Raw genomic sequence first — 19,775 nt, 5'->3', positions numbered from 1 at the left:
AAAAAAAAAAAAGAAAAAGGAAAAAAATGATCAGATACAAAGATTGAAAGCCTAAGTTTTGTTCAAGGGATCTCTAGACGACCTTTATTCAATACACTGAAAAAAGGTCGTAGTGGGGCCCGTGTAATATATATATATACAATACCATATATAAACGTGTAAAAGGCATTAAGAAGGTGAATGGAACGCTGATAGACGGTAGATTGCGTGTAGTAGATGGGGATCCTATACGTTACAATCCTAGTACTACAAGAAACTGAATGGTAGCATCAGTAGTTCAGTCTGTATATCCTCTATAAGACTAGTATCTCAATCCTCAATTCCTTTTCCTTCCCAAACTGTGACATTCAAATTCCGAATATACCCTTCCTCGAAATAACACTCACGGCCTTTTCCGAAACTATTTTTTGGTTGTCTCGTTGCAGAGTCTCCTCCTCAACTTTCTCTCTCTTCTCTCTCTGTCTCTCTCCCCTCTGTCTCTGCGGTCACCGTCTTCCGCCGTTCGCAGATTCGTCGATCGGACGACCTATCTCTCACTATCAATGACTATGATGACTCCTCCACCGTTAGATGTATAAAATAATCTCTCCCTCTCAAAGTCTCAACCTAATATCGGTATTTCATTCCGTATTTGCTTTTGTGTTTAATCAACCTCTTGTTAGTTCGCTTTCTCTATTGAAGTATATTTTCATCGATTTTGCTGTTCTAGGGTTTTGCTTACGATTCGGAGGTTCTGAATCGACCTCAATTTCGCCAATTCTACTGCAATTTTCTTCGATGTCTAGGGTTTCGATTCAATTCACAGGGTTTGGTTTTGCTGGATCGAAGCTCTGATTCGTGCTTTGTTTTGCAGCAGGAAGACGAAGAGATGTTGGTCCCTCATTCGGATTTCGCCGACGGTCCCCAGCCAATGGAAGGTAATGAAATTTTGCGACGTAGCGTTTATATAGGTCTCTTATGTTTGGTTAGCTTGATTCTTGGGACATGGTTCAAAATTCTTTTTTAGTGATGTGAGAGTTATAGTGGGCGTCATAGTTTATTAACGGTGACTGTTGTTAGGGTTTCCGTATATTCTTTTTTCCTGATTACTCTGTTACTTATTAGTAGTTGCACAAGCGGAGACTGCCAGTACAGTTGAGAACCAGCCAGTTGAGGATCCTCCGTCTTCGAGATTCACGTGGACGATTGAAAACTTTACTAGGTTGAACGCCAAGAAGCACTACTCTGATGTTTTCTTTGTCGGCGGTTTTAAATGGTATGTGGATCTCTGCTCACTAGTCTGATGATTTCTTCTGCAGTTTGATGGGTATTTGAATTTTTTAATTCCGATGTATCTCCGACCCTTGCATTGCTTTGGGCAGGCGGGTGCTCATTTTTCCCAAGGGAAACAACGTGGACCATTTGTCCATGTATCTAGATGTAGCTGATTCGGTGAATTTGCCTTATGGATGGAGTAGATATGCCCAATTCAGCTTGGCTGTGATTAATCAAATCCATAACAAATACACAGTTAGAAAAGGTATAATCTTCACCATCTTTTTTGTTTGAATCTGGCTGGATAAATCTCTTTTTAAATGTTTGCTTAGTTAGGGAAACTCTTTGAGATGTTAATGCATAATGGGCCAAACTATCCTTTGCTTTCTTCTGTGATTACCCATAGATTGTCACTGTACTGTCCCATCTGTACTTCTATTGGCTCACTGACAATAACTTCGCTCACTCGCAATATTTTTATATTTAACATTGTCCTGAATGTTGGGCTTATACCATTTCACTCCCATTGTCCCCCACTTATAAGAACTGGCTGAAAAAAAAAAACAGAAGTAACCATGTCCATTTTTGTCATGTGCTAGATGCATTCCACTACGTAGGTTGATTTGTATTCGTTATTGTTTTGAAAGTCTTTGTCTTCCAGTATTTCTTCTTTTGCTAATGTTATATAATAATAACTGCATCCAGGTTGAGACTATATTTTCTTCTCGTGTCTATTGATATTGGTGTTCATCTTGTATCTTATTGTCAAAAGAGCTCAGGATGTTGAACATTGGTACACCTCTAAATTTGTTATTAACTTCAATCTTCTACTTTGTGCAGACACACAGCATCAATTCAATGCTCGAGAGAGTGACTGGGGTTTTACGTCGTTCATGCCTCTCAGTGAACTGTATGACCCTGGTAGAGGATATCTTGTGAATGATACGGTCATTGTTGAAGCTGAGGTTGCTGTCCGAAGGGTTGTGGATTACTGGACCTACGACTCCAAAAAGGAAACAGGTTATGTTGGACTCAAGAACCAAGGGGCAACCTGTTACATGAATTCTCTCCTCCAAACTCTGTATCATATCCCCTATTTTAGAAAGGTCAACTCTTCAACTTGTTTTCCAACCATCCAGTTGATAATATTTTCCCTTGCCTTTTTTTTGTTTTATTTTATTTTTCAAACAAGCAAGTGCTGTATTTTATTTTGTATTTCAGGCTGTTTACCATATGCCAACAACTGAGAATGATATGCCATCGGGGAGCATCCCTCTGGCTCTACAGAGCTTATTCTATAAGCTTCAGTACAGTGACAACAGTGTTGCAACAAAAGAGCTGACCAAGTCTTTTGGATGGGACACATATGATTCATTCATGCAACATGACGTCCAAGAACTTAATAGAGTTCTTTGTGAAAAGCTGGAAGATAAAATGAAGGTGGTTTGCTGTTACTGTTTTTTCCAATTTTATATGACATTGAGACAGTCTGAACTTAGCTATTTCATCTACTGGCTCAGGGAACTGTAGTGGAGGGTACAATACAACAGTTGTTCGAAGGGCACCATATGAACTACATTGAATGCATCAATGTGGACTACAAGTCTACAAGAAAGGAGTCATTTTATGGTATCTTTTTCAGTTTCAGTGTCGACTTGTTGAGGTTAGTACTGTGGGGTCTTGATCAATATTCTTACATGGTATTCAACTCAATATATGTGTGTGACAGACCTTCAGCTTGATGTCAAAGGCTGTCGAGACGTTTATGCTTCTTTTGATAAGTACGTGGAAGTTGAACGCCTTGAGGGTGATAACAAGTATCATGCTGAGCAACATGGATTGCAGGTAAGAGGCTATTTGTTTAGAGTGAATGGTGAGCAACATAGTAATGTGGGAGCCATCTCAGCTTAAAACTCACACGTTGCGGAGGCTCTCACACCTGTCCTGCATCACAGTTTATGATGTTTTCCAGGCATGAGCCATTTCGAATAAGAATCAAGCTCCAGATTGCTTTTAAAATTCAAGAGTAACTTTTTTTATCGGTCCTTATTCCTTAGGTCTGCCAAACTTAGCTGTTGTAGCCTTCAGTAGTTGCTGGCACTAACGACGGTTAGAAGTGATATCTCTGAAGTTTTGTTGTTTTTAATATCTTCCTGTTCATTACAGTGTGCTTCTTCAACTTCCTCTGGACATAGTCAATATTTCTGTTTTATATTTAAGGGAGATGGTTTAATCTGCACGCTACACCAACAGTTGTCTTGAAAAAAAATGTCATTCTTATGGGCTCACATATTCAGAACAGGAGAGAGAAAATATTAAAAAAAAATCTTTTCCCCTATACTTAATTCCATGATATGATGATGTAAAAATTATCTTTCGTCTGATGACTTGCCTGAAGATGATTCTCAGAGGAAATGTTATTTTGATTTGTCCAGGATGCTAGGAAGGGTGTCCTGTTCATTGATTTCCCTCCTGTCCTTCAGCTTCAGCTAAAACGGTTTGAGTATGATTTCATGCGGGACACTATGGTTAAGGTTAGTATTTATGCAGCCTCTCATTCTACATCACGATTTCTTTTATATGACTTAATTCTGTCCATTAGGATAGGATAACCCAAAATGCCGTGAATCGTGATATCATTGTAATCACAATATACTATTTTTTGGTATTTAAAAAACCCAAAGGGGGACGCTTTTTTTCAATTTCTCAATCTATAACTCTGTCTCTCGGTCTATTAATGAGATCATTGCTATTGGCTCATGGTTTTGTTGTTAGGTTTTATTTAGTATTGTAGATTAGGATTAGATAGATCCACTTATTAGGAAGAGTGGTAGAAAGAAAGAGGAGAGGTCATCTTCACTCTCTCTCTCCTCTCCCGTATTTTCTTCCTCTTCTATTTTTTATTTTAAAATAAGAATCCTGATAGGTGAAGTATATCTATACAAACAGTAGAATGCATAGAGACGTAAATAACAACGTACTATAATTTTTTGGATACTCAAATACTGATGATCCAATCACACCATAAAGTGTGTACAGAACAAATGTTATTTTATGGTGTAGCCTAAAGTAAAAAACAAAGTCACAGTTTGTTTTTAGCAGCAGATATTTGAGTGGTCAAATGTGAAATGCAGATGGCATTTTAGTTGTGATGCAGATTAATTATCAAAATAGGCTTGTTTTATTAGGAATAAGCTTAGGGTTGGGTTCCATACATGTTGGGCCTTTGATCCCATGTATTTTGAGTGTAATAGACCAATTTTATGGGTCTAAAAGGGGGGCTCTAAGATTGAGTACGGGATTACTAGTTAGTTTCCATTTTCATTAGTTTCCTTTTTAATTGGGCTTGATTTGAGTTATATTTGTTTCTTTAGGAGTCAAGTTATTAATTGAGTCAAGTCATTAGTAGTTAGTTTCCTTTTTCAACTAGTTTCTAATTTCAGTTAGTTTTTAATTTTAGTTTTTAGTAACTATTGTATTAGGAGAATATTTGGTTTCCTTTTTGAGAACCTTCTATTTTGCAATTCCCTCCCCCATTAACATTATAAATATAAAGAAGAGGAGGCTCCTAAAGGCCTAGAATGATTTTTACAATTAAAAAAAAAGAGAAGCTTCATGCTGCTGCCGCTGGGTTTACTCCATGGCTATACTTTTGTGTCTGGTCAAGGGTTAGGGATTGGTGTGTGATCCGATTGACACTCTGCGGCGAGAAGTCCGGGTGGGTCTTTTCTTTTCTGGTTTTCTTATTGGATTCTCTTCTCCAGCAGTTCAGGTAAGTGATCAAACTTCTCTGCAGATTTCTGGTTGGTTTTCTCTGTTTTCCTTCCTATCGGCCTAGCTGTTTTTGGAGAACCAGCCATCCAATGGCCTCCATATTCTGATTGAAGGATAATCCTATCCAGAGGGAGGATTGATCTAATTTTGGGGTCAATCAGATCACTGGATCTGTTGAAGTGAACTGTCAAGCAGTTCTGGCCGATTGTCAAATCTGCACAGATTTAGATTCTGTTTTCTGTTCTGTGTTACTGTGACATTCTGGACTATTAGTATCTGTGATCTGAACCTACTGGAGGTGTTATATTGTTATTAAAATTTCTGGTTTAATCCTAAGACTGCTGCTGATTTATTCCGCTTTTGGTTACTGTTCATTGAGATCGTTTATCAATTTATGGTTTGTGGCCGAAGTCTGATTTTCTGCTATAAGTTTGCTATTGGTTTTGATTGTTCTTAGTTTAAAAGCTCCTGCAGTTTGGGGCTGGTTTGGTTGTCAAATCCATTCCTACATTAAGTTGTATGTGACAAGTTTTGCATATTGAAGTGGGACTTGTTATTGGTTTATAATTATGGGAATGTAGGATGCGGAAGTTCATGGCTGATAATGGAAGATTCATTAGTGCTTGGATGACAACAAAGAAAGGGAGGGGATATTGTTTATTATTGTTGGACCTATTTGGATACGGTTACTAACGGAACTTTTTGATGATTCAACATGGTCAACTACTGAAACTGATTGCCAGTGTTGGCTAGATTTTGATATTTTTGGGGTCTTCTTTCTGTGACAGTTGGAGATCCTTTCTGTTAGAGGACATAGAGTTGGTTTTAGGTACACTTGTTGGTTGTCATCATTTGTGCAATTTGTACTTTTGCATGTAGCTCAAATGTTCATTGCTTCACAGTGTCTTTTTTATTTACTTATTTATTTATTTTTATTATTTTTTAATTTTTTTTATGGGGGCGGGGGGGGGGGGGGGGGGGGAGATAGATAGGCCCCAAGGAGAGAAACTCATGACCTCTTTATTATGAGTAGTTGGCCTTTGCCAACTGAGCTACCCCTTTGGGGTTGGTGATGCTTTCCACTCTCTTGTACTGATTTGTACCGTAAATCATTAATATAAGAAACCTGTTGCCATTTGAAAAGAATAGTCCAATGTCCTGAGGATCATAACTCAAGACTGGTAAGTTTTGGCCTTCGGAAAAGACTAGAAGAATAGGATGCATTGTTGGGAACTTAAGAGTATCATTCGTAGGTGACATTATTAGAATCTTTTACTCAGATGTTTTGGTCATTTGAAGTGAAGACAAATGTATTGGGGAGTGATGGGGTGCAATGGGTGCAATTCAAAGAACCTAAAAGTACTGGCGGAGGGGGATAAGAGGTGTGATTTAAGGTGTTCTGAAAAGATTTGGCTAATTCTTATTTAGCAGTAGATATCTCCCTGGATAAAGTAAAAACAGTTGCATAAGATTTGTGTTGCTATCCAGTGATATTTTGTGATTAGTACAAGTGTTGAGATGCATACGGATTATAGACTGCAGGCAGTGTGTAATAGCATCTGTAGGAAGGCTTCCCAACATAACTCTTGATATAAATTAAAATAGCAGAGTAACTTCGGTTTCCTTCTCCTCCTAATACTGCATTGGAGGCTTTTAACTACAGTGACAATCTTCGCCAATGTCCATTGTTGCAGTTACCGTTTTGTTAAGTTGTGTTGGGCTGCTGTTTTTTGGTAGAAGTTTTGTACTCGAGCCCCATGGGGGAGTTGCTTCCTGGCTATAGGAAGACACGGATGCTACCATAGCACTACCTCGTTCTTCCTCTTCTTCCTTCCTTTTTTTTTCTCTCTCTTGCATAATACCTTGGTCTTCCTCCTTGCTTAGCAACAGTAAGTGCCTTTGTGGAGCCATAGTGGGGGCACGCCAAGAAGCCGTAATTTTAAGTTAGATTTCTAATTGTTTCTTCATATACTGCATTTTTTATTAAGCAGCTGGGCTTACTTCTACAGTTCTACTGGTCATTACTTGTTATAATTATAATGGTTTTTGTGTGCTATGAACTGAATTCTTTTTTCTTAATTATGAAAAATAAATCGTATTTCTTTTGCTTGGGAGAATATTTTCTTCGCCCCCTGTACTTTTTAAGGTTCTTTCATGTAAATGATTTAATTTATTATTTGACTTTCATTCATGTAGATAAATGACCGTTATGAGTTCCCTCTGCAATTAGACCTCGATAGAGAGAATGGAAAATATTTGTCGCCTGATGCAGATCGTAGAGTTCGCAACCTCTATACCCTTCACAGGTATTGGTTATATCAGGAATGAAGCTGTCTGGATTCAACCACTGACCAATTGGTCATTGCTCTAGTGATACATAATTATATTACTTTTGTTATCTGGTTCTTGAAATTCCTCACGAAGAAAATTTCTTGTCTGATTCATGTTTGGTTGGTAGTTTTGGATTTTTTAGTCCAACAGTAATGCTATTTAAAAAAAAAAAAAATTGCATTATGCTCAAAATTAGGATTTAGTTCTTGTATGTTGGTTTTATGAGGAAAAGTTATGCGACTTTACTGTTAAGAAATTATATACTTTCTTCCCTTCCTCCCAATCTTATTCTTGTTTATTTGCAGTGTTTTGGTTCACAGTGGCGGGGTGCATGGTGGACATTATTATGCTTTTATCAGGCCAACCCTTTCTGATCAATGGTGGGTATTTTGTCCTTGAAATGATGGTTTGTAAACATTGAACTGTTTCTTTGTTATACATTTTAGGTGTACTGCTGGGGCTCAAATAAATGCTCTCATCATTTACGGGTGTCTCATGGGTGATACTGATCCAGATCGGTTTGGATCAAAACAATCCAATCAAAGTATCCTCATATACAGTGTATCTGCTGATCCAAGGTATATAATAGATTGGATCGGTCAGACCCATAGTTATCAACGCTTTGTCTAGCGTCCAGGCTGAGCCGCCTGGACTAAAAAGGCAATCGTTGATTTTTTACCATCCTCCATTGCCTTGGGTCGACTTACGCCTTGATTACCTTGGTCAGGCCATATACCAATTCAGACTGGACAAGACAGTGGTGATCCTCAAAACTATGGCTATGATAATATATATAGTATACGAGGTTTAAAAGCTTTTCATTCCTCATTCAGCTCTTGTAAACTCATAAGTTAGTTCAGTGGCTCTCTCTCAAAAGCTTCACTTGGTTACACGGACTTACTGGTGGATTTCTCAATATTTGTTTTTAACCTTTGCTGCTCAGTTACTGTGTGGGTTGAGCATTGGCTTGACCACGGGCATTGTGATTTACGTTTTCGTGGCGATTTACTTTTTGTGTGTCTTTGTAATTCTGGTTTATATATCTGTTTGTGTTTTACTATATAAGAACACTATTCAAGATTTCTTTTAAGCTAATTTTGTATGGCCCAGCAGCATTGTGATTAATTCTTAATAGTAATTTTGAATTGGTTAATTGTTATATTCAGGTTCAAGTTTGATGATGAACGGGTAACAAAAGAAGATGTGAAGAGGGCCTTGGAGGAGCAGTATGGCGGTGAGGAAGAGGTGAGGTTATTGCAACCTATGTGCTTCTGAGTGCATTTCTTCTAAGGAACGTTCAGCTGGAATTTCATTTTAACATGTTTTCAACTTTTCATTCTTTTCACCTTTTCTAAAACAGTTACCTCAGACAAATCCTGGCTTCAACAACACACCATTTAAGTTTACGAAGTATTCCAATGCATACATGCTTGTGTATATACGTGAAAGTGACAAAGATAAAATAATTTGTAACGTGGATGAGAAGGACATAGCTGAACACCTTAGGGTAAGATACTTGTGTGAATAATTTGTTTGAATTCTTCTGTTGACTTACTTTTTTTCCCCCTCTCTTTTTCTGAGAAGTCCTGCGAACATCTAACCTTGTATTTCAGATAAGGCTGAAGAAAGAACAAGAAGAAAAGGAGCACAAGAAAAAGGAAAAAGCAGAGGCACACCTTTATACCATCATAAAGGTAAATGGATGCAATATACTTTTTAAACCTTTGATTGCGTACAAAGAGTCAGAATTGGTGAACCACTTACTTTTCTTACTGAAGCAGTTGTTTGGTACCATTAGGTTGCACGGAATGAGGATCTTGTTGAGCAGATTGGGAGGGATATTTATTTTGATCTTGTGGATCATGACAAAGTCCGGAGCTTCCGTATTCAAAAACAAATGCCTTTTACTCTTTTCAAGGTATGGTTAAGTAAGTGTTTGAATTGCAGTTCAGGAAGTTTGACAGCTTGTGACAATGCTTTTTTCACCTATGGGATTTTGCCAATTTTCGGGTACTTTTTTTTTTTTATTCTTACTGTGGACGTATTGGTCTGTTCAGAAATTGTAGCTTATGTAGCTTATTTTTGGTTTATGGCTCGTTCTTTCTATTCGCTTGCCGGCTTCTTCTCTCTGTGCTGGAATCTACACTATAGACAATCCTGCCTTCCTGCTTTTAAGGGTGAAGCAGATCAATATTTCATTTCCCTGAGTTACCCTTGGCATTTGAAGAAGTAAAGTGATATATATATATATATATATAGGAAAAACCCGACAATGGTAATGAGATAACTTCCCCGTAGTTGCATTATTCACCTCTCTCTCCCTCTCCCCTCAAAAGCATTTCTCCCACCCCTTGCTCTCTCCACAGGAATGGTATTATGTGTAAAATTGGTTATATTGTGCGGTGGGTTTTTTTAAAAGCATTAGGTAATCAATTTTATTCGAGGTTTGCCTACTTTCTTTTGACAGTTACACTTTCCAATTTAATAATCTTTGGTCTTGGTTTTCCCCTACTCTCTCATGGTTTTGCACTTTTGCTTTGCCCCATTCGCTGTCCCAAAATATTTCTTGCTGTTGCTGCTCACCATATGATTCAGGTTATTGGCATTTTCTTGTATCATTCTAGCACCTGCAACTGGAATCACCTTATTCTTTAAAAAAAAAAAAAATAATAATATGGTAGCCTGAAACTGCTAACAAAGGGGCATGCTTGGTCCAACGGTAAGGTACGAGTGTTGACCTGGTGGTCAAGCAGTCGAAACAACCTTGACATTCTTGGGGTAAGGCTGCGTACCCACCCCACCCCACCCCACCTCACCCCACCCCACCCCACCCCACCCCACCTAGCATATGCGGGAGCCTTATGCACCGGGTACGCCTAAAACTGCCAACTCCAATAAGTAGTGCTTGGGAGGGATATGCTCATTTATGTGATTCTCTACAAAAATTAGAGAATCATTTGCAAAATGCAATATTGATATATATATATATATTGTGGTCATCTTTAGAATTATGAGAAGCCTATAAAGAATCGACAATTTTCCTACCACCCAATTAACCAGCTTGCATAATGCTTTGATTGTGTAAATGAATAGATTATGATTAGGAATAACCTTGTCTAGTTTCTGTGCTTCCCTCTAGTTCTTAAATAATACTGTTTCTAAGACATTCTCCAGAATAGAAAACGAAGCTCCAATCGGATGTAGTATTTGGTCAAAGGAACTCCAACTTAGGTGGTCCAATGACTTAAAATATTTATTTAAAATAATAAATCAGTTGACAAATAATTTTACATGCAAGTCCTCTTTATTGGCCACATATCAATTTTCTGGGTTTGGAAAGAATGAATTAGGTTTGTGTTGTGGCGATATACTTACTGGAATTTAATTTGTATCAGGGGTAGTGGGACTAACCTAACCCTTCCTCTGGTGCTATCTAAGATGCCATCTGGTCTCATGAGCACCCTACCCACCCTTTACTGAACATGACTTCTTACCCTTACAAAGCTGCAATTTGGAACTTCTCCCCTCCCTATATATGATGATGCATAGTTGTTTATCAAGCCTAGCTAATAATGTGTGGTGCTTCTGTTATTGCTTCTTGAAGTGCTGATGCACTTTTTGTCAGTATTCAGAAAGTTTACTTTTAGTTTGGAGAATTGGTGTACTCTTTTGATTCCTCAAGGTGCTTTACATTTTTTGAGTGAGGTCTGAGGATGAGATTTATTTTTTTCCAAGATAATCTTTTAAGGTTCCTAGGTCATGAGAGTGGTGAACCAGCTTGTGTGATACAATTTTGCTTCAGATTTTTACCATTGGTATTACTTGTACATTTTAGCAAAATGGGCTACTCTTCATTTTGTTGTAAATTTTGGTGATTCTGATTGGCAGTTGGGGAAATCTTTTTTTTGGGTGGTTACCGTACTTTCTTATGGACTTAGCGATGCTTAGTCTGTTTCATGCATGCAAAGAACTTGCAGTAATCAATTTTTGTCTTTTCTGTCTCAAGTTATTGTCTTTTTTACTTTGTTTGGTTACTGTCTAACTATAAAAATGGTTCACAGGAAGAGGTTGCTAAAGATTTTGGCATACCAGTGCAATTCCAGCGCTTTTGGCTGTGGGCAAAGCGGCAAAACCATACTTATCGTCCAAACCGGCCATTAACTCACCAGGAAGAGCAACAATCTGTAAGTGCTTTCCACTGTCATTTTTGTTTGTTTAATGGGATTCAATCTCTTGTATTCAAAAGTTATCATGAATTTAGCACATGTATTGCTTTTTTTTTCCTTAAAAAAGATTTGGGGCTCGATCACCAATATTTAGCTATCATGAATGGAGCAATAGATGCATTGCTTTACTTCTTCTTTTTAATTTTTATTATGTTTTATAAATTATTAGTTAAAGGGCTGGTGAACCACTCCATTTTGCATGCAAAGTGATATTACACTATAGTCATCATCCCGATTGTTGTTGGTGGGGTCTTGATGTGTGTCCTTTCTATATGAATGTCCACCTTGCTGGGGATATGGTGGTTTGGAATCCTACATTCTGTAGGTGTTGAATGGTTTAGTAGGGCTCCTCGATTTGATGAAGGGAATGTGAATTCCGGAAGAGGGTTCAGACTGAAGATTATAAAGGATCAATGAGAAAGTTATTTTCTATGATTATCCTACACCAACTGGAGAGAGGGGGCTTTAATTTTTTTGATCGCTAATTCTGTTTGGTGAAGTATGCGACAGAAAGTGACGCGTCTGAAGCAGAGGCAGAGGCAGAGGCAGATGCAGTGAAAGTAGGAAAGGCATTTCACCCTGTATCCATTGAGAAGGACCTTTAGGGTGGAACCCTCTGCCATCGGTGGAGAGAAGCCCCTTCCTCACTCTTTCTTCTGTATCATGGGTCATCGAAATACGCAAGAATACTGTTTCTACGAAAAATACCGTTTATGGGTATTTCAATTGAGATACCCGAACTGGACATTAGTTCGTTCTCCCGTTCTTGATTAGATTGGAATGGAATGATGAATCTATTTCTTTGTCTCTTAGCATAAAAAGAATTTTTGTGGAGTATGGCAGGATACATGAAATTACGGCGACTATTGCATAGGATTTGATCAGGTCCTGAATAATCAAGAAGCCTCCCCCCACCGGGTCCCCCCTTTTTACTGGAAGGGTGTCTCACTTGCTAATAGCCTAGTGGTCGAAAACCCATAAGTTTTCTTTATAATTTAAGCTCCAGGTTCTGGTTGAGGTGTTTAGTATCAACGGGGCAGTTGATCTCTGATGTTTTTGCCATCTAGAAAATGTAAGGCATGCATTTTATGATTAATGCAACCTTCCTTGTAGGTTGGACAATTGAGGGAGGTTTCGAATAAAGCGCATAATGCGGAACTAAAGTTATTCTTGGAAGTGGAGCTTGGGCTGGTTAGTATCCTTATTTCAGTTGGATTTAATACATTCTCAAGCTTGCTTGATTGTTGGTGTGTGGGTATCTTTCTCCTTTTTCTGCCGTCTAAATGCCTTTCCATATTTGTCGTACAGGATTTGCGTCCTATTCCTCCACCCGACAAGACAAAAGAGGATATTCTGCTTTTTTTCAAGCTATATGATCCTGAGAAGGAGGAGCTCCGGTGCTTATTGTTTCTTGCATTCCCACTGTTTTTCTCAATACAATTTTTTTTTTGGTGATGGGAAGTAAAACCATATGGTGTGGGATTGATTTTTATTTTTTAATTTTTTTTGGGTTTAACTTTTTAGGTTTGTTGGAAGGATTTTTGTTAAGGGTACTGGCAAGCCTGTGGATATCTTAACAAGGCTTAATGAAATGGCTGGCTTTGCCGCGAATGAGGAAATTGAGCTTTATGAGGTTAGTCTCTGGTCTTGTACTTCACTTTTCTTCCTTTCTTCTCCCACCAGGGGGGAAACTAGTTCATCTGATGTTTGTTGTGGAATTGTAGCTGTTTTATTATCTTCTTGTAGCTCCACTCTGGTTATGCCCAGTCATGCACATCAGGAAAATCTAAGTTTTATGTCATGCTTTTGTGTTGACCAGGAAATTAAGTTTGAGCCTAGTGTCATGTGTGAACATATTGACAAGAAACTCACATTTCGATCTAGCCAGGTATTTATTATGCATGGGTGATTGTATGTGTGCTCATTTGTTGCTTGCATTTCCGTGCTAATTAAGTTAACATGTTTCCTTTGATTGCAGCTTGAGGATGGGGACATTATTTGTTTCCAGAAATCTTCTCCTGTTGACAGCGATGAACAATACCGATATCCTGATGTTCCATCATTTTTGGAATATGTACATAATCGCCAGGTGTGCTTTTTCTGAAGACTTCTTATTTATTTATTTATTTTTTACTGGCATTCCCTTGTCATATTTGTTAAAGCAACATATGGTAGCCAATTTATACTGCTGGTAATATTGGTTGTGGGTTCTTGTTGGAGGAAGAAAGCAGCGTATTACTGTGTGATATTACATCATAAATGGCATTCTACAGTATGTAAGATTAAAAGTGATAGTTAATTCAGTTGTATTTTATATCATAAATCAAACATTCTTCAGTTCATTAGGTTAAAGAGTTTAATTGATTCATTGTCACGTGCAAGCTGGATTTTGTGTTTTTAGTGCCAATTTGCAATGACTATTGACTTAATATTCAAGTACCATGTCCTGCAGTTGCCAAATTTAAACTACTGGATGGTTCCTCAATAACCATCATATTGTAGTCAATGCCACATGAATGGAGGAGAAGCATTGTGGTTTCGATATATAAAATTAAGGTGATATTCAAAGCTGTAATAACTATAGAGGCATAAAACTTAATCATACTATGAAATTATGGGGGAGAGAGATTCAAACTCTCCTGAAACAAGAAACTAATATTATAGATAACCAATTTGGTTTTATGGTATGACAATCAACTATAGAAGCTATTTATTTACTTAAGAGACTCATAGAAAGATTTAGAGAATGTAAGAAGGATCTCCATATGGTCTTTTTATTGACAAAAACGTTTATGATACAGATCCTAAAGAGTTAATTTGGCAAGTATGAGAGAAGAAAAGTATTTCAAGTAAGTTTTGTTGACATTGATATATATATATATATACATGTGTGGCGAGTATGGTGACTAGTGTAAGAATTGCGGGGAGCAATGTAGTGAGTTCTCAATTACAATTGGGTTTAATCAAGTATCAGCTTTACGCTTATATTTATTTGCTTTAATTATAGATGAATTTACATTCAAGATGAGATCCTTTGGTGTATACTTTTTGCTGATGATATTGTTTGGTGGATGAAACAAAAACAGGGAGAAATGCCAAGTTGGAATTATAGAGATCAACCTTGGAATCAAAAGGTTTTAAATTAAGTAGAACAAAAACAAAATATATGGTGTGTAACTTTACTAACAATTAGACTGATAATGAGGTGGTGAAAATTGATGATAGGGAAATACTGCAAAGTGAGTATTAGGTACCTGGGCTAAATCATAAATAAGGGAGAAATAGAGGATGATGCTGCACAAAAAATTATATTGTTGTTTTCATGGTTGTGCAGCTTACCTTTTGCATTAATAAAACCTGTTAGTTTGTTAAAATAAGTGGTGTGAAAGTGTGTCGGTCTTTAGAGGATATCAGGGTCTTTTGGTTTTATTTGTTGCCAGTAAAAGAATTTTCTTGAAGGATAAAGAACGGAGTATTTTCTTCACTTTTGCTTAAAACATTGTTCTAGTCTTGTGAACCGCCAAGGAACATTATTATGGCATTGATAACATGGAACTTGTTACTTACATGTGTTAGAATAGTAACAACATTATTCTTTAACGACTTTACTTTTTCTACCTAAAAACTATTACTTCTAATCTTTATTATGTTTCAATTTGAATATCTAAATACGTGACTTTACATAATTTGATGATTTATAGGTTGTTCATTTCCGATCTCTTGAGAAGCCAAAGGAGGATGATTTTTGTTTGGAGCTGTAAGTATTGATGAATTTTTCTCTGGGTTTTACCATTACTTGTAACTACAGGCAAACTTGTTTCAAAATATAATAATTCTTTGTGATTGATTCCCTTTTCTGCTTGCAATAATGCTAGGTCAAAGCTTAACACATACGATGATGTCGTGGAAAGAGTTGCTCGCCAACTTGGCTTGGATGATCCATCCAAAATTAGGCTCACATCCCACAATTGTTACTCTCAGCAGCCTAAACCCCAACCAATCAAGTTCCGGGGGGTGGAGCATTTATCAGACATGCTGGTCCACTACAATCAGGTAGGTCATCACAAGGAACCTGATTCTTTTTTAGGGGTTTTGTGTCCATTTTTGGTAACCATTGAATGGCTTCTTGTGATGGATTTATTTTGATCAGACTTCCGATATCTTGTATTATGAAGTATTGGATATCCCTCTGCCTGAATTGCAAGGCTTGAAAACTTTGAAAGTTGCTTTTCATTCGGCTGTAAAGGATGAGGCAAGTGTAGATCTCAATGGTTATTTTCTAATTTGCTCAATCATTTCAGGATTTTTTGCATTACATTGGATCTCTTTTCTTTTGTTTTCAGGTGGTCATTCATAGTATAAGACTTCCGAAACAGAGTACAGTTGCAGATGTAATTAATGACCTAAAAACTAAGGTGAGTGCTTGCTTCCCTCTGTGACATTTTATTTGTTTCCTTTCTCTTTTAGTGGGGTAAGGTAAACATGCTAATCTTTTTCTGGACTGCTTGGTCCATTCCTAGTGGGATAAATATTGCTTCTCGATTGATTAGTTTATGGAACTCTTTTCCATTCAGTCACCATGTTTCTTCTTATTCGTATCATTATTATCTTTAGAAGTAAGAAATAAACCTACTTATGTGACACATTGTGAAGCAGGTCGAGCTGTCTCATCCCAATGCCGAACTCCGATTGCTTGAAGTGTTCTATCACAAGATCTATAAGGTATTTGTTTAATTATTTGACTTCTAGTGGCATGTAGCAGATTAACAATGATCCATTTGGAGCGGATGTAGATCACCATTTATTTATTTATTCTTTTTACTTGGTATCTTGAACTGGGATTCCCAAGTTAAGTAGTTCAGGTGACTATACCCTGTTATGGGTTGAATGTGAATGGCCTGATTAGTACTATTGATTCTCACAAAACATGACAGAAAGGAGTGACTATAGATCCCTTTGGGTCAGCTGCCAGCTACTATTAAATTTCATAGATAACTTCAAGACCAGATCATAATTTGTCAAATCGGTTTCATTCTTGTCTCTGAATAATTCTTGAATAACAACCTTGCAGATCTTTCCCCCCAGTGAAAAGATAGAGAACATAAATGATCAGTACTGGACATTGCGAGCTGAGGAGGTAAGTATATTTTTCAGCAAGGCATATTGCCAGATGTAGTGTACTCTGCTTTTATTGTATTTGTGCGTGCGTACGTACGGAAGATGCATGCTTATGCCTGTTTAGATGTGTTATATGTTTCAATTCAGGTTAAAACATAATTTCAGGCTTGTGCCTGGACTTGAGAGTTATTGGAATGTTCCATGCTGGACCGAACCCTTTATTACAGAAGAGGACCTGGTTAAACTGAGTTTTTGGATAATTTTACCATATTGAGTCCACTTCCCATGGGTGCAGGAAATTTCTTATAGCTAGAATTTTGTGCTGCTAGTTTTGAGGAGAAAATCATTGCCTGAGGATGTCTTAAGAATCTGAGGGGGTTTTTTCAAGTGTGTAATTGTGAAACCTATCTTAGTTGATTTTATTTTTGTTGGGGAGTGGTGACCATTTTTCTTAAGATAAATGAATACTTCTGAGGTGGAAAAGGATAGTTTTTTACGACTACTTGCTCCAAGAATTTTTCTAATTTTGTTATTTAAAGTCCAGTTCACCCCTAAAAGAAAAAGGGGAGGGGTTTTTTTTTCACTTCCATTTCAAGTTTTCAACCAGACTTATCTACATGATTTTTGAACTTGAAGCCTGGGCATTTAAAAAAGGGCCATTACCCAGTGATGGTCCCGCCTTGCGGGATCCTTGGTTGGGTGAGTTTGGAGTCGGTCCTAACCTTGGGCATTATAGCTTTAAACTGATGGGGTTTTTTTTTTGTGCAAATTTAAGGTACTGTTGAAAGGTACTAATCCTTGGTTGTTATTACAGATTCCTGAAGAAGAGAAGAACCTTGGCCCTCATGACCGCTTGATTCATGTTTACCACTTCACAAAAGATACTTCCCAAAACCAGATGGTAAAAATATTAGATGGAATCTTCGTATCATTGCCCATTGTTTAAAGCTTTTGCTGACTAATGATTGCTAGTGCTCATTCCTGAATTTAATCAACTGTCCAAATGATCTTATATTTAAAAATTTTTGGTTTCAACAGCAGGTTCAGAACTTTGGAGAGCCCTTTTTCCTGATCATTCATGAAGGCGAGACTTTAGCTGAAGTTAAAGTGCGTATACAGAAGAAATTGCAGGTTCCAGATGAGGAGTTCACCAAGGTATCTCTCTTGTTCTTTCTTTTTATTTTTTTTTGAGGCATGTCTTATGGATGGCGATCCTGATCTCTTGGTTTTCCTTGATTTGGGTATTAGACTTCTGTTATGTAGGGATGTTGGGTGGTTTATATGTTGAACCATTTTTGTATGCTTCCTCATTTGGTTGACACATGAGAGAAACTAAGCATCACAAACCATCACAATTTTTTTTCTTTGGGGGGTGGGGGTGGTGAATAACCGTCATAAACTTCTTTTTTGGGTGGGCGAGAGGTCTTGCTCTGTAGAGCCATTTGCTTTCTTCCCCTACTTTTTGGGAGGTAGCACGAGAATCTTTGGGTTTTCAGATCTGTGGCTGATTCGAGGGTTTTTTGGGACCGATTCCAGCCGGCCTATGCGATCCCCGATTCCATGTTTTGAATCCTTGGGAAATCATTAATGGCTATGCATAAACTAATCAGATGTGCCATTAGAAAACTGATTTTCATTTGTATATTATATACATTTTTTTTCCTATTGGTGCAGTGGAAATTTGCATTTTTGTCATTGGGTCGTCCTGAGTATCTTCAAGATTCTGACATTGTATCCAGTCGTTTTCAGGTAGGACTATTTGAGACGTTTATTTCTTCTAATTTACTTTGTGCTCAATCTTCATTCTCTTCCTGATGACCTGTCAATTTTTTTATCCTGTTTTCAGAGAAGAGATGTTTATGGAGCTTGGGAGCAGTATCTTGGACTGGAGCACTCTGACAGTGCTCCTAAAAGGGCTTATGCAGCTAATCAGGTAAAGTACAAGATTAATTCTTGATCAAATTTTTTACATTGATCTTAAATTATCTTTGAGGAATCACTATTGTTGATTAGTGATGACATGGGGTAGAAGGTATATTATATATATATATATATATACGATTGCTAAGTAGTGTAAGAGTTAAATAAGCAGGTACGCTAGGGATTCCATAACCACAGTAGAGTGACATTGTCTCCAATTTTGCAGAACCGTCATACATTTGAGAAGCCGGTAAAAATCTACAACTAGGTAAAAGCTGACGAACCTCCGCCAAAGCATTGGCTGAACCCTATAATATCCTTCAGTTCCATGTGTCAGGTGTGAAAATGGGGAACAAAACATGAAAAGAGGGGTCTGAAAGGAAAACAAAAAATGGAAGCCACCATTGAGGTGGTGTCTGCAGGGTTTGGTAACTGATTTTGTAGCGTATTTATTCTTTATTTCCAGTGTGGGTGGGGGAGATACTTCCCTAATGCGGTGTGTTTCTTCTGGCATCGGCGACAACCCCCTCAAGTTCGCTTTGCTTTCTTTTCTCTTCTGTTCTTTTCCGAAGGCCTTCTTCTCATACACAGAGGTCAGTGGCCATCATCATTTTCAGTGTAATTTAGCAGTATATAAGAAGATTTTGCATTAGGGATGTATACAGGGTATAGTTCGATGTTGTCGACATTTTTTCTTTAATTCTCTTTTCTACCCTGTCATTAGATTGTCTTAGGTGATTCAGGGGTTGTACAGTGGTTTGTTGATGCCGCTGATTCTGGCCTTTCAGTTTGTGTAAAAGAAACTATCTTTACCTCCGGTTCTTCGTTTGGCCGTACAAAGCCACCTCTTCATATCCCTATTTGTTTAAGATTTGTCTTTCTTGTCACACTTGCAATACAGGAAATTATGGATTTGTGTAGAAAGTTATTAATGGGTTCCGCGCTTGGGCGTTGGTTTTGCACTGTGACTCCAGGCTCAATCAAAATACCAGTGTTGTTTATTAACTTCACTTGCAAGTGGTTTAAGGGGTCGGTATCAGATCACCCGAATTGTCTATTGAAATCGGGTGTGGGCACTGATTCTGGGTTGATGCCATATCATTGGATCTGTACAGGTACATATCGAGGGTGAACACGGGGAGGAAAAAGTTC

General features: G+C 37.7%; 1 protein-coding gene across 12 annotated transcripts; it reads left to right on the top strand.

The window, feature by feature from the left end:
- Positions 1-321: 321 nt before the first annotated feature.
- On the top strand, positions 322-19,492 carry LOC122086487 (ubiquitin C-terminal hydrolase 12). 12 transcript variants are annotated; one of them, XM_042655310.1, is made up of 32 exons: positions 322-572; positions 854-917; positions 1,108-1,255; positions 1,362-1,519; positions 2,095-2,360; positions 2,476-2,694; positions 2,775-2,883; positions 2,984-3,099; positions 3,690-3,788; positions 7,225-7,334; positions 7,665-7,739; positions 8,526-8,604; positions 8,720-8,866; positions 8,973-9,053; positions 9,158-9,277; positions 11,421-11,543; positions 12,699-12,776; positions 12,894-12,982; positions 13,110-13,218; positions 13,405-13,473; positions 13,564-13,674; positions 15,287-15,342; positions 15,461-15,638; positions 15,736-15,837; positions 15,929-16,000; positions 16,242-16,307; positions 16,657-16,722; positions 17,518-17,604; positions 17,745-17,858; positions 18,378-18,452; positions 18,550-18,636; positions 18,850-19,492. In XM_042655310.1, exons 1-32 carry the CDS (start codon positions 543-545, stop codon positions 18,889-18,891), a joined length of 3,345 nt encoding a protein of 1,114 aa, XP_042511244.1. In that variant the 5' UTR covers positions 322-542; the 3' UTR covers positions 18,892-19,492. The 12 variants fall into 12 exon arrangements, with proteins under 12 accessions (XP_042511244.1, XP_042511237.1, XP_042511245.1 ...); XM_042655303.1 differs by having other exon boundaries at positions 322-615; positions 1,105-1,255; XM_042655311.1 differs by having other exon boundaries at positions 323-572; positions 857-917; positions 17,742-17,858.
- The last annotated feature ends 283 nt before the right edge of the window (positions 19,493-19,775 follow it).

Source organism: Macadamia integrifolia, chromosome 8 (genome assembly GCF_013358625.1).
Source record: "Macadamia integrifolia cultivar HAES 741 chromosome 8, SCU_Mint_v3, whole genome shotgun sequence".
NCBI lineage: Eukaryota > Viridiplantae > Streptophyta > Magnoliopsida > Proteales > Proteaceae > Macadamia > Macadamia integrifolia.
The sequence above is the reverse complement of the archived record's forward strand: the minus strand, read 5'-3'. Positions and strand labels throughout refer to the sequence as shown.